This window comes from Sebastes umbrosus, chromosome 17 (genome assembly GCF_015220745.1).
Source record: "Sebastes umbrosus isolate fSebUmb1 chromosome 17, fSebUmb1.pri, whole genome shotgun sequence".
NCBI classification, from domain to species: Eukaryota; Metazoa; Chordata; class Actinopteri; order Perciformes; family Sebastidae; genus Sebastes; species Sebastes umbrosus.
Genome location: NC_051285.1, coordinates 4548056 through 4563084, shown reverse-complemented (window position 1 = coordinate 4563084; position 15029 = coordinate 4548056). Strand labels below are relative to the sequence as shown.

The following is a 15029-nucleotide window of genomic DNA, read 5'->3' as shown; positions in this document are numbered from 1 at the left end:
GTCCGTCAGCCTAGTTTTTGCAGTCTGTCCCATAGGGCTGACCAATAAATCGGATTTTCATCGTCATCGCGATATGAACATGTGTGATAAACACACCGCAAAAGACTGCCTGAAACGCGTAGATTGAGAAAACTCATTTTATTTAGGGATAGTTACCAAAACCGCGTATTAAACGTAGACCGTAAGGTTAGTAATTATTATCCCGCTGCAGCCTCTCCTCTGCTCTGTGTCGGAGCTTTGGAGGAGTTCTCCACAGAGACAGTGAAGTGAACCTGGTGACGTTACTGTAAGTGCACTAAAGCTAATACTTTATCATTACACCTGTTCAACAAGCATAAATATGATGTAACTGTTAAACATGTAAGAAGGCAATATTTCAATCTGCTCTGTCCGCTGTCTCGCATCAATCGCCGCCATGTTTACACAAGCACAGCGCGTCAGCTCGGCAGCTAAAAGCGAATTGTAAACAAGCGTAGGTTATTTTGTTGAGTTGTGAATGACTTTAGTTCCCTCTAGTAAACAGTGTACCAGTGTTTGTGTCCGGGGAGTTTATTGTGAAGGGTGGAACGGAAGCGGTGATGCGCAGTTGTTGACAAGGTCTTACCGTCTTGCAGACTACGGAGTCTCTGTGTTATTATCATCAGGTCTGTTGAAACTGTATAAGAGAGGTGTGCATATAACTTTATGGTTTGTGGTGCAGTTGAGCTGTATTGCATTATACTGAGAGGTATTTCTAATATTTTGTCCACCCCATTTATATCACTAAGGATACTAATAGGGCCTCAACTAACGACTATTTTTATTGTCGATTAATCTGTTAATTATTTTCTCAATTAATCGATTAGTTGTTTGGTCTATAAAATGTCAGAAAATGGGAAAAAAATCAGTCAAAGATGACATCCTAAAGTGTCTTGTTATGTCCACAACTCAAAGATATACAGTTTACTGTCATTGGAGTAAAAATGTAAAAACAGAAAATATTCACATTTAACAACCTGGAATCAAAGAATTTTGAATTTTTCGTAAAAAATTACAGATTAATCGATTATCAAAATAGTTGGGGGTAAATTTAACTAGTTGACAATCGATTAATCTTTGCAGCCTCAGATACTAAATATAAAAAATAGCTCTCAGTAACGCAATACTATTCAACAGCACCGCCAACTGCAGCCTCCAAACTAACCATTAGTTGAGTCGACACATCCCTAAAACAGTTTCAACAAAAACACTTTTAGGTTTAAGGTAGGATTTATTGCAGAGCTGATGTATAATTTAAACTGCATTAGTTGTAGGTGTACCTAATAAACTGGAAACAAAGTGTATGTTTCATTACTCTGTCTCTGCATAAACCCCACACCATACTGACTGTGACACCACGGACAGCCAAGAGCATCATTCATCAGTTCATCTTTTCACCAGTAGAGCGCAGCCAAGACACGCACATCACGCCGTCTTTACTCACACGGCTGATTCAGTTTCATATCACTAATCCAAAGCACTAACTAATTTATGAAAACCACTTTAAAGGAGGCATAGAGAGAGAGAGAAAAAAAAACACCTGTGGTCATTAATTATGCTGTAACAGTGAGTTTAACTGTAGAAAAGGTACCATCCTATAAATAATGCCACGCTGGCCCATTTCACAGATTTGTCCGGGGCAGTCTGTGTCCTGGCTGAAGAATATTTCCCCTCTAAAAGTGGAGGATTTATCTGCTCCGCTTTGTGCTACGACTGCATACAGATAACCGAAACTTGTGATGCCAGCAAACTTTTCATTGGGATGCAGTGCCTCAGTTTTACAGGTAGATTCTAAGTAGTGCTGTAATACAATGCCATGCTGGTAGCAGAGGGGATTTTTGGTTTCTTTCAAGTCATTCAATTTTTATTTTCTGATGTACCATAAAAATGTTTTAAAGGACTTGTCAGTCTGTTTTTTTTTAGTGGAAAGTAGTCTAGCTTGAGGCCGAGTTAATACAGCCGATATATCAGAAGCCACTTTAGGCTGCGTTCAAGAGCCAAATGGAACAACAAGCGAAGATGTCAGCTCTAGCTGCTGAAATGTAGCACACATGCCATTTCTAAAACACTCAATAACTCTGCTGTATTTTTATCTACAGCCACCATACTCCAGATGCCTCCAGATGCATATTCTACGGGCACAGATCAATGCAAATTCGATTTTAACAACGCTGAAAAGATTTTAGTTTGATCAAATGGATCGATGCAGAGGAATCTGGTTACAAAAAACATATATTATATTTGATTTTTATTTATCCTGTGATTGGGGACAGTCTGAAAAGCTGAAGAGCAACTGGCAAAAATGACTTTTAAATGCACCCTTTGCTCCAACAATGGTAGTTTAATTAGGTGCAGCATGTAAAATGTTTTGTTAGCATCAACAACCATGTCCTTTAATTTTCAAAACACACAGAATATAGCTGCTACTACTACTAAACAAATCAAAGACTTTAATCTGAAATAATTAGGGCTGTCAAAGTTAACGCGCTAATAACGTCTTAACGCAAATTTCCACTAATTTCTTTAACGCATTAACGCAAACGATGTTGCAGAGGTTAAACCTAGAGTGTTGAAGTACATGGGATATATTGTTGTACTTTTGATTTTTACCGTGGTATCAAATTGGTATCGAGAATCCTGGAATTTCACTGGTATTGGTTTGGACTACTAAATTGGTATCTGCTACTACTATCACTAAACAAATCAATAACTTCAATCTGAAATAATATCAGTTGGTAGGGGTGCACCGATACCAGTATCGGGTATTGGGTCTGATACTGTGCTCATGTACTCGTACTCGCAAAACGGCTCCAATACAACGGCACCGATACCACTTTACGGTGGTGCGCCCGACCCACCGGCCCTCACTTTCATTGCGCCACGGGGTTTTGCTTGCACCCTCTAACTCGCGCGTGCATTAGACTTTGTCAGCGAGCCCAGTGTCCACGGTGCAGCGATGTCTGGGCGGGGAGCTCTGTAAATATGCGGCCGCGAGCCACCTTCGGCCCGAGCCTTTCCAAGCCGACCTAGAGCCGGTCACGGCGCACCGCCTCGTATGCGGGACTCCCCAGCCTGCCGATTGTCGCTCACACCCTCCAGCTGGCTGTTAACGAGGGTCTTTTGGCACAGAGAAGTACTCGTATCGGTACTCTGTATCGTCGAGTACCTAAATGTAAGTACTTGTAGTTGTACTCGGTCTGAAAAAAAGGGGTATCGGTGCATCCCTATCAGGTAGCATTGACGAAGAAGCCACTACACGCGTAAAAAAGCATCACCACAAATTCCCTTTTGCCTCTAAACTGAACACTGGGGGAAAATGTCTTTTAATTCAATATGTGGAGAACGGTCCTCAGGAATACATATTTGGATTTTGGAGGTGAATCTTCCTTTAAGCTCTTGTGGCACTGAGCCCACCGTTAAATCCCCCAGCCCTCAAAAGACAAAAGCAGTGTGCTCTGCTGTGTGTGCAGAATTGTCTTTACCTTGGATTTCCAGTGGAGAGGATGGCTGTTGAGCTCAATAGTTCTTCATACAGATCAGCGCCTGACACGGGGAATGCTGTATGTTGGGCCAGCAGCACTCGGCGGATGGCGAACAGAGCCTGAAATACAAGAAATAACAGCGTATAAGGTTCACACAAGTGCTGCATGGATGAGCCACAACACAACATGTACTCATCTACCTCAGCTAGCGTTGCCAGATTGGGTAGTTTTCTGCCCAATTGGGCCATTGTGATTATAACCCAAAAGCATGAGGTAACATTTTGGCGACGAGTGAATTTTTAACAGGAGGGACAGACCCGGCTCATTTCGTTCACCTGCTACTAGGAGAATTTTATAGAACCAAGATGAAATTGACAGAAAAGCGGGACTCAGAAGTTCTGTAGTCGCAAATACAAAGCCGTCTAATTCAGCACCACGGACAGCGCCATGGATTTATCAATACACAGCACAGTTAGGCTACTGATATTTCAGAACCATGGTCGGGGCCATAGATTCTAACTTACTGATGTTTCAGAGCCATGGTCGGGGCCTTAGATTCTAACTTACTGATGTTTCAGAGCCATGGTCGGGGCCTTAGATTCTAACTTACTGATGTTTCAGAGTCATGGTCGGGGCCTTAGATTCTAACTTACTGATATGTCAGAGCCATGGTCGGGGCCATAGATTCTAACTTACTGATATTTCTTGTTACTCAATTGTCTTCACTGTTTAATATCAATGTTCTGTTGTACTATATCATTGTGTTGTTTTACTAATAAAACAGAAAAAGAAAGTTTAAATGTCCATCACATGTTCCCAGAAGCCAAGATGGATTTTAAGCAACCAGTCTTGTCTGCATTAATTTGACATTTTGACAACCTGTTTTTATAACTTTGGATATACATATGCATGTATGTAACATGTATGATTTGTGTTTATTCCTATGACGTGTGTTACTATGCGTGTGTGCATATGCCTGCGTGGGCATCAATAGGTTGTTGGTCCATTTGTAGTGGAGATGATTTGCTCTGTGTTTTGTTGTTTCCTTTCACCTGCCCAAGGGCTACAAATGGAAATTAGCAAGTAGCTAAATCTGGTACAAAGCATCTTCTCTTTTTTGAGATGAATGTATTTTTGTACAAGGTCCCTGATATAAATTCATTTAATAAAATAAAATCTAAAAGGAATCTTCACATTTTCCAGCCACCAGTCCAAAACCCAAATATTATCCATTACACAACTATATAAAAACCAAGAAAAGCAGCATATCCTCACATCTGAGAAGCTGGAACAAGCAATTATTTGACATTTGTTTGATAACTTAAAAAGTGCTTTAATCATGATTTTCACGTCTTTGATTTGAAAGGGGAGAATCACTAAAATATGTGAGTTTGAAGTGTTCGTATTGTGTTGAGATGGCACCAGCAAGAAGCCGAACAAAGGCTTTCTCCAGTATCGGAATACTTCGATGTGACATATCCCAACTATGCATATTGCTTATCTTGGCATTTTAATTGATTGCCCAACAAGAACACTCACCGCTCTACACAAGCATATTAACTCGCATTTATTGCCCAATTAAAATAAACACTGTCACTGTTCAGTTGAAACACACAAAACCTCCCTTTATTTAAATTTCACAGTAGTAAAATAAAGTAAAACATTCATAGTGACAGACTATATGAACAGGCAGATATGACAATTAGGCATCCTAATCATAATGGAGTCATAATAATGCTGCAGATTGATAATTATCACTGAGTCAACATTGATTTTGACATGGATTGAACCATATCCCACCTCCGGCCAGAACAACGAAACCACAGGGTCCCAGAGAAACTCACTGAAGGAGAAAGGAGGGTTATGTCTAGGTCATTACGGAGCTCATCGATTCCTGCTGTATATTTTGTGAACACCTGAATCCCCAAGAAATTAACCCCGTTTACACACAATTGACTGAACAAAGCTTAATTTCAATGTCGCTACTTAGAACTGCACTCCAGCAAATTAATAAAAAGTTTCACACCAACTTCTTGTTTTTTATTTATTAGGGAGAGAAGTCTAAAACATCTCAGTCAACCATAAGCACTAAATCCCACACGGTGATGGCACAGAAGAACAGTAGTCATTACGTGATTGGATTTCCACTGGCCGATCAATCAGATTGCATACTGATGATGATACAAGAGCCTCTGAAGCAGAAGTTTTCCACATGAACGTGCAGCTTTAAAGATCGAGTGAAATGAGAAATACATTTTCCAAGTTCTAATTATGTGTCCCTGTGTTAATTATTCTGCAATCTCTTCCTATCTCTCAAATATATCTGACATATAAAACAAAATGTCACTCGAAGAGACACGTACCAACCACAGAGATATAAATAATGACCACAAAGAGACTGCAAAGACACAAAACGACTACAAAGAGACACAACAGGACTACAAAGAGACACAAAATGACTGCAAAGACACAAAATGACTACAAAGAGACACAAAATGACTGCAAAGACACAAAATGACTACAAAGAGACACAAAATGACCAAAAAAGACACAAAGTGACACAAAATGACCATAAAAGACACAAAGTGACTACAAAGAGACAAAGTGACTACAAAGAGACACAAAATGACTAAAAAAGACACAAAGTGACACAAAATGACCAAGAAAGACACAAAGTGACTACAAAGAGACACAAAATGACTACAAAGAGACACAAAATGACTGCAAAGAGACACAAAGTGACTACAAAGAGACACAAAGTGACTACAAAGAGACACAAAATGACCAAAAAAGACACAAAATGACCAAAAAAGACACAAAATGACTGTTAGAAAAGGTATAAAAAGTATAAAAATCCCACTCTTTTCTCCTCCCGTAGAATGTTAATATATATTTTGTCTATTCATATTGAACTCAAGGACACAAACATAAATGTATCCAATCAAATGTCATATGGGGCATCCAGCCAACCCCTCCCATCACATAAAACGGCACTTGACTGTTAGTTTGTGGGTCACAGTAGCTATCAGAGCGATATCACGTGTCATTGGATATTTTAGCTGGCAAAAATGCTTTATTACCTTAGCTCGCATGTTTTTAATAAATAAATATGTGACTGTCTGAGGAACCTTGAATGAATTAGCTTGAGTGCAGTTTGAAGCTACAGTATTTGAGGTTTGTACCTACCACACTAACATCCCACTGGATATTACAACATGTCTACTGCATGAAAACACATTTGTTAAACAGGCTGGGTTGTGACGCTTTTAATGAAAATGAAGAAATACAACAAATCACTTACTGCTGTTTAGCAGGCTTACATTCTGATAACATTCTGGGCAGAGAGGATTTCCTGCTGAGTTCATGTCCAACAGCAGAAATTTATTTAGGGAAAATAAGGCAAATCTGTGGGGTCTCAATTAGTGGGAACATTGGCGCCCCAATTTGGGACGTGGGCTCATAAGATGGGTGTGTTTTTACATAGAAAGCTTGCCTTGAGCAGCTTTGATTGGACTGCAGCAAACTGCTTTAGTCAGATGTGTTGGTGCAGATGTGTTGGTGCAGATGACCTAGCATTGACCTCCTAGCTGTTGTAATGTGTGCGCACAACAATGGTTCAAATCAACAGCAGGAGTCTGGTGGACCAGTGGGAGGCTGGTTATCAGCTCAGGGGAAGCCTGCAGGCTGAACATGCTGGTCACTAAGTCGAGGATGAACCTGCTGCTGCTGCAGGCGGTGATGGAAAAAAGAATATTCGAAAAATGTAATGATCTCATGGGGGGGGAAATACTTCCATTCAGTCTGTGATGATGTCTTTCTTTGTCTTAAATACTTGACAAATCTCCCTTTAAGGTACATTTCAAACAGATATAAAATGTGCGACCAAACAACCAACTGATTAATTGAGAAAACAAATCAACAGATGAATCAATGCCAATCATCATTAGTTGCTTCCCTACACTGAAAGGTTTAATTACATGTAGCCAAATGACTGCAAAGAGACACAAAAGGACCAAAAAAGACACAAAATGACTGCAAAGAGATACAAAAGGACTACAAAGAGATACAAAACGACTGCAAAGAGACACAAAAGGACTGCAAAGAGACACAAAATGACTGCAAAGAGACACAAAATGACTGCAAAGAGACACAAAAGGACTACAAAGAGACACAAAAGGACCATAAAAGACACAAAATTACTACAACGATATACAAAAGGACTACAAAAAGACACGTAAAGGACTACAAAGAGACAAAAGGAATACAAAGAGACACAAAAGGACTGCAAAGAGACGAAAAAGGACTACAAAGAGACACAAAAGGACAACAAAGAGACACAGGACTACAAAGAGACACAGAAGGACTACAAAGGGACTACAAAGAGACACAAAAGGACTACAAAAGAGACACAAAAGGACTACAAAGAGATACAAAAAGACATAAAAGGACTGAATACTTGACAAATCTCCCTTTAAGGTACATTTCGAACAGATATAAAATGTGCGACCAAACAACTAACTGATTAATTGAGAAAACAATCAACAGACTAATCAATGACAATTATCATTAGTTGCTGCCCTACACTGAAAGGTTTAATTACAGGTAGCCAACATGATAAGAACGTGCAGTGATTTATGTAGCGAGACAACACCAGACAATACATTTCTAAAGTTTCTTTTAAACTGTTTTCCTACATTATGTCCAGACTGCATGTCCAGACAGTCTGACCACAGAGGATGCGTTGCTAACTGGAAAGCTCTCACTCGTCGGTTTACGAAGAAAGCTCGGACTGAACTTCCATGCCCTGTCCACCCACACAATTATTCACTGATACACTTTTATCTAGAAGGACCTTCAGGGTCACTTCCTTTAATAATTGCACTCTTATATCTCGTAAAGTCAGAACTGAGTTAGGCAGAAATTCTTTCATGATCTCTGCTCTCTTACTGAAAGAGCTGGCCTCTCTCCGAGGATTCAAAGTGATAATAAAGGACTTTGTGGCAGACCCAATAAGGCATTTTTTAGTCTTGCTTTCCTGAAGGCTGGACATATTTCTATTGTTTATTGCTTACTGTACAGATACACCTATATTTAAAATACTACTTTTATTTCTTACTAGATCCATTTTCGCCATGTGACTTCTGTTTAATCTACAGTAAACACTGTAGTCTAGTTGTAATTGCTGTCGATGTTGACCGATGACCTGGCTCGCCATGGGTGTACATAAGAAGCCCCTCGGGGGAGGTCTGCTTACATTAAGGGTAAACTTTCCGTTAACTGTAGCTCACCTAATGTAATCAACTTACACGAGGAGAAACTCTCTGCTGCGTGTGGGTGAAACATTGTGAAAGATCAACATGATATTGGTCAGAGCCTCCCACGCTACGCTGTTTATGCCAAGTATTTAGTGTGGGTGTTTAATTCTTTCTAACACTGCAAAAGAAAGTAGTGAATTTCATTCATTATAAGGAAATTATTTAAGTTTGTAGGGGTGTAAAAATAAATAAATAATGATAATCGATTCACCTATGTATCGCAATTTGTTTACGATTTTTAAATCAATTTTTTAAGCTAACAAAATATGAACCATTTAAATATAAGTAAGTATAGAAATAGGAGCAGTATATACAGTATTGACAATAAACAGACTATTAACAAAAATTACACAAGTGGAAAATGATATTGCACAGTGAGAATGAATGAATGAATGAATGAATGAATGAAAGAAATTCCACCTGAAAATATCAGGTTATTGTCAGAAAATATCAGGTTATTGTCAGAAAATATCAGAAAATATCAGGTTATTGTCAGAAAATATCAGAAAATATCAAGTTATTGTCAGAAAATATCAGAAAATATCAAGTTATTGTCAGAAAATATCAGGTTATTGTCAGAAAATATCAAGTTATTGTCAGTAATATCAAGTTATTGTCAGAAAATATCAGAAAATATCAAGTTATTGTCAGAAAATATCAGGTTATTGTCAGAAATATCAAGTTATTGTCAGAAATATCAATTATTGTCAGAAAATATCAGGTTATTGTCAGAAAATATCAGGTTATTGTCAGAAAATATCAAGTTATTGTCAGAAAATATCAGAAAATATCAGGTTATTGTCAGAAAATATCAGAAAATATCAAGTTATTGTCAGAAAATATCAGGTTATTGTCAGAAAATATCAGAAAATATCAGGTTATTGTCAGAAAATATCAGAAAATATCAGGTTATTGTCAGAAAATATCAGAAAATATCAAGTTATTGTCAGAAAATATCAGAAAATATCAAGTTATTGTCAGAAAATATCAGGTTATTGTCAGAAAATATCAAGTTATTGTCAGTAATATCAAGTTATTGTCAGAAAATATCAGAAAATATCAAGTTATTGTCAGAAAATATCAGGTTATTGTCAGAAATATCAAGTTATTGTCAGAAATATCAATTATTGTCAGAAAATATCAGGTTATTGTCAGAAAATATCAGGTTATTGTCAGAAAATATCAAGTTATTGTCAGAAAATATCAGAAAATATCAGGTTATTGTCAGAAAATATCAGAAAATATCAAGTTATTGTCAGAAAATATCAGAAAATATCAAGTTATTGTCAGAAAATATCAGGTTATTGTCAGAAAATATCAAGTTATTGTCAGTAATATCAAGTTATTGTCAGTAATATCAAGTTATTGTCAGAAAATATCAAGTTATTGTCAGAAAATATCAGGTTATTGTCAGAAATATCAAGTTATTGTCAGAAATATCAATTATTGTCAGAAAATATCAGGTTATTGTCAGAAAATATCAAGTTATTGTCAGAAAATATCAGGTTATTGTCAGTTTTGTAACCCCTTCTATGTGTGTTGACCATAAGACCACTTGTACCCCCATAAATAAATACCTTATATGACACAGAGCATCTCTGAGCAAGTTCCTCAATGTCAGATGAGACCACGTCCTCCACTGTGAACACAACAAACCACCTGTGTGAGGTTCATTAAGATGAAGCATCCTCAGAAACAAACACACCTGTCTGTCACTCACCTGTTTTAATGTCTGCAGCTCGCAGTTCACTCACTAAGTCCTCATCCAGTCCAGGACACATCCCTCCTCTCAACACCACCATGGTCTCACACAGCTAACTCACAGAGCTAACTGACTTTAAAGGTCGTTTTGGGTCGTTTTAGACGTTGTGAATGACTTTCTTGAGGCTCCTTCTAAAGTTCACAACGACAAAACACCGTGACAATGTTTAGTTTTGATAAAATAACGCTGTTAACAAACTTTTCCGACTTGTTTCGCCACCGCAGCACACACACGCTGCTTTGACAATATGCGAACTAAGGCTTCAACTTCCTTCCGGCTTGCCGTAGTAAAGTTCAAACCGCGGTGTTTGTTGGGTAATGTAGTTAGGATACTGTTCCAAAAGTTGTTGAATGATTGTTTACTTTTTGTGTACATTTCTTTTTAAATAATTCTCGTGGAGACTTAGCCTTATTTATTTATTTATTTATTTATTTATTTATTTATTTATTTATTTATTTATTTAAGTTTTAGTTTAGTTTGTTGTATTCCTGTATACATGTTATATTCATATTCATACTCCACATGGCACCCCAAATATATAGGGTTTTTGGGAATATGTTATTATGTATGTATGTACACGTGTTTGTATGGATATGTACAGTATGTATGCGTATAAATATCTATTTGTGTGTGTATGCAGGTATGTATGTATTTATATATGTATATATTTAACTTATTTATATATTTATTGAAGGATTAATATTTCATTTGTAAATTATTTTAAATAATTATTTGTATTACCCATTAAAATGTCAAATAATTAATAACTTTGAAATTTAGTCAATTTATTCATAAATTAATATGTAATTTGTAAACAAATGTATTATGCCAATTTTTATTGTACAACTAGTAGGGTTGTCAATGTTAACGGAGATTTGTTTTAACGCCACTAATTTCTTTAACACTAGAAAACTAAAAAAAGTGAAGGTTTCTGGACAATTTTTGTCATCGTTTTGTGTTGTTAATTGATTTCCAATAATAAATTTATACATAAAGCAGCATAAATCAGCATATTTGCCCACTCCCACATTAATAAGAGTATTTAATACTTGGCAAATCTCCCTTTTAAAGTTTAATTTTGAACAGATAATAAATGTGTGATTAATTTTTGATTAATCACGTTTAACTATGAACAATCATGCAATAAAATATTGTGATTAAATATTTTATTATGTATTATTTATATTTTATTTTATATATATATATATATGTATATATATATATATATATTTAAATATACACAAAATCAATGAAAAAAAAACAACACAGATTCAACCCAACATAGGACATAAATATGTGCAAACAAAAAATAAAATAAATATTAATATCTTGCAACACAAACAAGTCTCATTGTCTATGAGTTGTTCAGTCCATCATTACTCAGAAAGGTTTCTAGAGGTGCATATTATTTCCCATATGTCAAATTAGGTCAGACATTCAACATGTTCTTTGTTTCATACTCAGAAATGTGATGATAATGTTTTCATATTCACAGACTCCCTGGAATAGATTTTGGTCCCTCAGTGCATCATTGGCATTCACATAAAGTCATCAATAAAAGGATTCTTGGGTTCACCTTGTCCGCTCTGCAGAAATCAGTGTAGAAGTGGTGACGGCACTTTGGACACTGAGGGCACTTATCTAAGAGAGGCTTCTAACTGGACAATACAGCGATCATAAACCCTGTTACATCCTCGCCAGCTCAAAAAGTCATTGACTTTGGCTCAGTTTATCACTCTTTCAGTCCTCTCTGGTTCAACATCTGACCAATCTCTATCTGTAGTTCTTCTGTCAGCAGCCGTTTTTCAGCTGAAATGCCCTTGAGCAAGACACTGAACACTAGCTATCTATTTTTTTTTAGTTCTTTACATATAATCTCCTTTAATTGTTTTAATGTCACTAATATTTTCTCTAATCTCTTATTCAGGGATGGCTGTATTGCTTCTTCTGTTGAAATTGTATACAATTTCTGTTTTATAAATAGTGTCAGATTTATTTGATCAGTGGAAGAAAAGGATGAATACGATTTTTCTCAGGGATCAATAAAGAATCCTGTAATAACCATTAATATGCTAATATAATTCAATCCAAATGAATCCTATTGGAGTTATGGATGACATTGTGTTAATCATTTGACTGTGTCTGCATGTATGAGTAATGAAGCGTCGAATAAAATCCTGCTGCTCTGTTCTCTCCATTATTGAAAGCTTACTCTGAAAAGTTATTTCTGTTTCCAGAATATTCCTGCGAGTACATCTCCCTACTGAAGGCAGAGTGAAGACCCTCCACTGTACGTAAATACACTGGGAATACTGTGCATGGAGAGGTTTACAGCAAAAATAAAGGAAACACTTGGGCCAGTGACGTTTGCAAGCAGGATCCCATAATAACTCAAATGGAGTCAGCGATTCTGTAGAAAGATTTTTGATATTTGATCTCAACACCCAAACAAATACCCTCTCCAGATTTACCTTCCATCCCGATGATTCTCATTGTGACTTTTGGCAAAGTATACACCCCTAGTGCTAGAAAATATGTATTTATAACTGCAGGGGTGGTAGCTTTCAACATGTGTTATCACTTGATTTATAACCCCACTTTTCAAAACTATACTTACAACAGAATAAAGCATTCTACTTCAAACTGATGGTTCCCGTTTATTATTGAATCTATTACTGGCAGTGACAACTCAGTGATTATACATTAAGATGCACTTCTGTTTTCATAAACAATGTAACACAGAAGTTTCATATGTACATAACCTAAAGAATTAATATCATGTTTGCATACATAGATTGGAAATTTATTGTGAAATTTAATAATGTGATGGAGCTGGAAAGCATCCCCCTCACTTAGGTGAAACAATACACACATGCACATATGATAAAGAATTTCTTTAGAAGGAAGGCAGATAAATAACAGAAACCACAAAATGAACTAGAATGGCACTCGGAGAGCGCAGACCTCCGCCAAGCTGCCCCTGATTGCCCCCCCTCTGCGTTCAGCTTGTGCCATTATCCACGTGTATTTTTGTTTATGTTGAGATCAGCTGTAAAACACTTCATTCAAACTGGACAGAAACAAAGTAAAACTCACCTAAACCGTCGTCGTTACTCTTTCATACAATCACCAAGTGTGCTTTGGTCGAACTCAACTGTAATTTCACCGAGTTTAATGAGAAAAAAACGCAGAATTTACAGGTGTCCCCCCCTCTCTGCACCCCCGCTCTCTCTGTCCCTCTCTCTGCAGGCAGAAGGAAAGAGGCTGGGTGACGCATCATGTGCGCATCATCAGTTACACTGCGCATGTCTTAAAGCCTGTGGTGTTAATGCACAGGCTGAGCGGAGTTATAAAAACAAATTCCGATCGCCACCAAAACCTAATGGATTGTTCATTGTGCCACACCCCACCCCTCCAAAAAATGTCATTCAAATCCATCACGAACTTTTGGAGTAATCCTCCAAACGGACAAACCAACAAACCAACGCCGGTGAAAACATGACCTCCTTCCTAGGCCTTCAGCCTTGGCGGAGGTAATAACAAGTTTTCCATTTATCGCTCAACTCTTCTGAGGCTCCCATCTTATGATCAGGTTTTGAGCTAACTTTTGATGGTTCCCTCCCTTTTTAGCAGGATAAATCGCCATGGTAACTAAACTACACATTGGTCCCAGCAGGCTTTATTCAGGCTATCGAGCCTTAATGTGTAAAAAGCCTCTGCATTCACTGGACCCTGTGGCCATTTTTTTTTAAATAACCACCTCTATTGCAACAATTTCATCTCCAAACCCGATTACCTGTCTCATTCAAAACAAACGAGACAAGTAATAAAAAGAACATTACAGCGGGATTGAATTAACAGATAGTACGAAGAACTGTTCTCAAGGCAGTTCTACTCGGAGAGAAGGCGCAGCTCCTTCACCCTCTGTGGTGATTTATCACATCAAACATATAATGAATGTTTGTAGCATTTCTACATCGCTAAAGATGGCCTCTTTAACTAGCGGGTAGCTCGCATTATTTGATGATAGTTATCAATAATGAATTCAATTTACTACTGCATATTAAGAGTGCTGAAATTATTCATTGGATCCCCCAGAGTGATTGATGTAGTAGAATGCACCCGTAGTCCATCACCCCAGCATGAGCCTCATACCTGCAGTGTGAAGACACAGTGATGTCTCAATGAAAAGAAGGTCTACTTGGTGATCAATTTAGATTTAATATCTGCCTCAGCAGGAGAAACAATGTTAATTTTTCTAATATTTATGTGCTCATTATGTTAGTTGTTTTAATGGAACAGTGTGTAGCATTTAGGGTGATCTATTGGCAGAAATGGAATATAATATGGAATGAAATATTATATTATTAATATGTTTTCTTTAGTGTATAATCACCTGAAACTAATCTACTTTTTATATCTTTTTATATCGTTTATATCTACTGGAGTCTG

General features: G+C 37.2%; 1 protein-coding gene across 2 annotated transcripts in view; it reads right to left on the bottom strand.

Moving 5' to 3' along the window:
- Positions 1-10835, bottom strand: part of rad51d (RAD51 paralog D) — a 34306-nt gene extending 23471 nt beyond the window's left edge. For both annotated transcript variants that reach the window (XR_005203778.1, XM_037748008.1), the window contains exons 1-3: positions 10536-10835; positions 10393-10454; positions 3501-3619 (exon numbers count right to left, since the gene is read on the bottom strand). Coding sequence is in view for 1 of the 2 variants with exons in the window: in XM_037748008.1 (XP_037603936.1) it covers positions 3501-3619; positions 10393-10454; positions 10536-10617 (263 nt within the window). In the remaining variant the exon portion in view is untranslated. The remainder of the gene's footprint in view (positions 1-3500; positions 3620-10392; positions 10455-10535) is intronic.
- Between the last annotated feature and the right edge of the window lie 4194 nt (positions 10836-15029).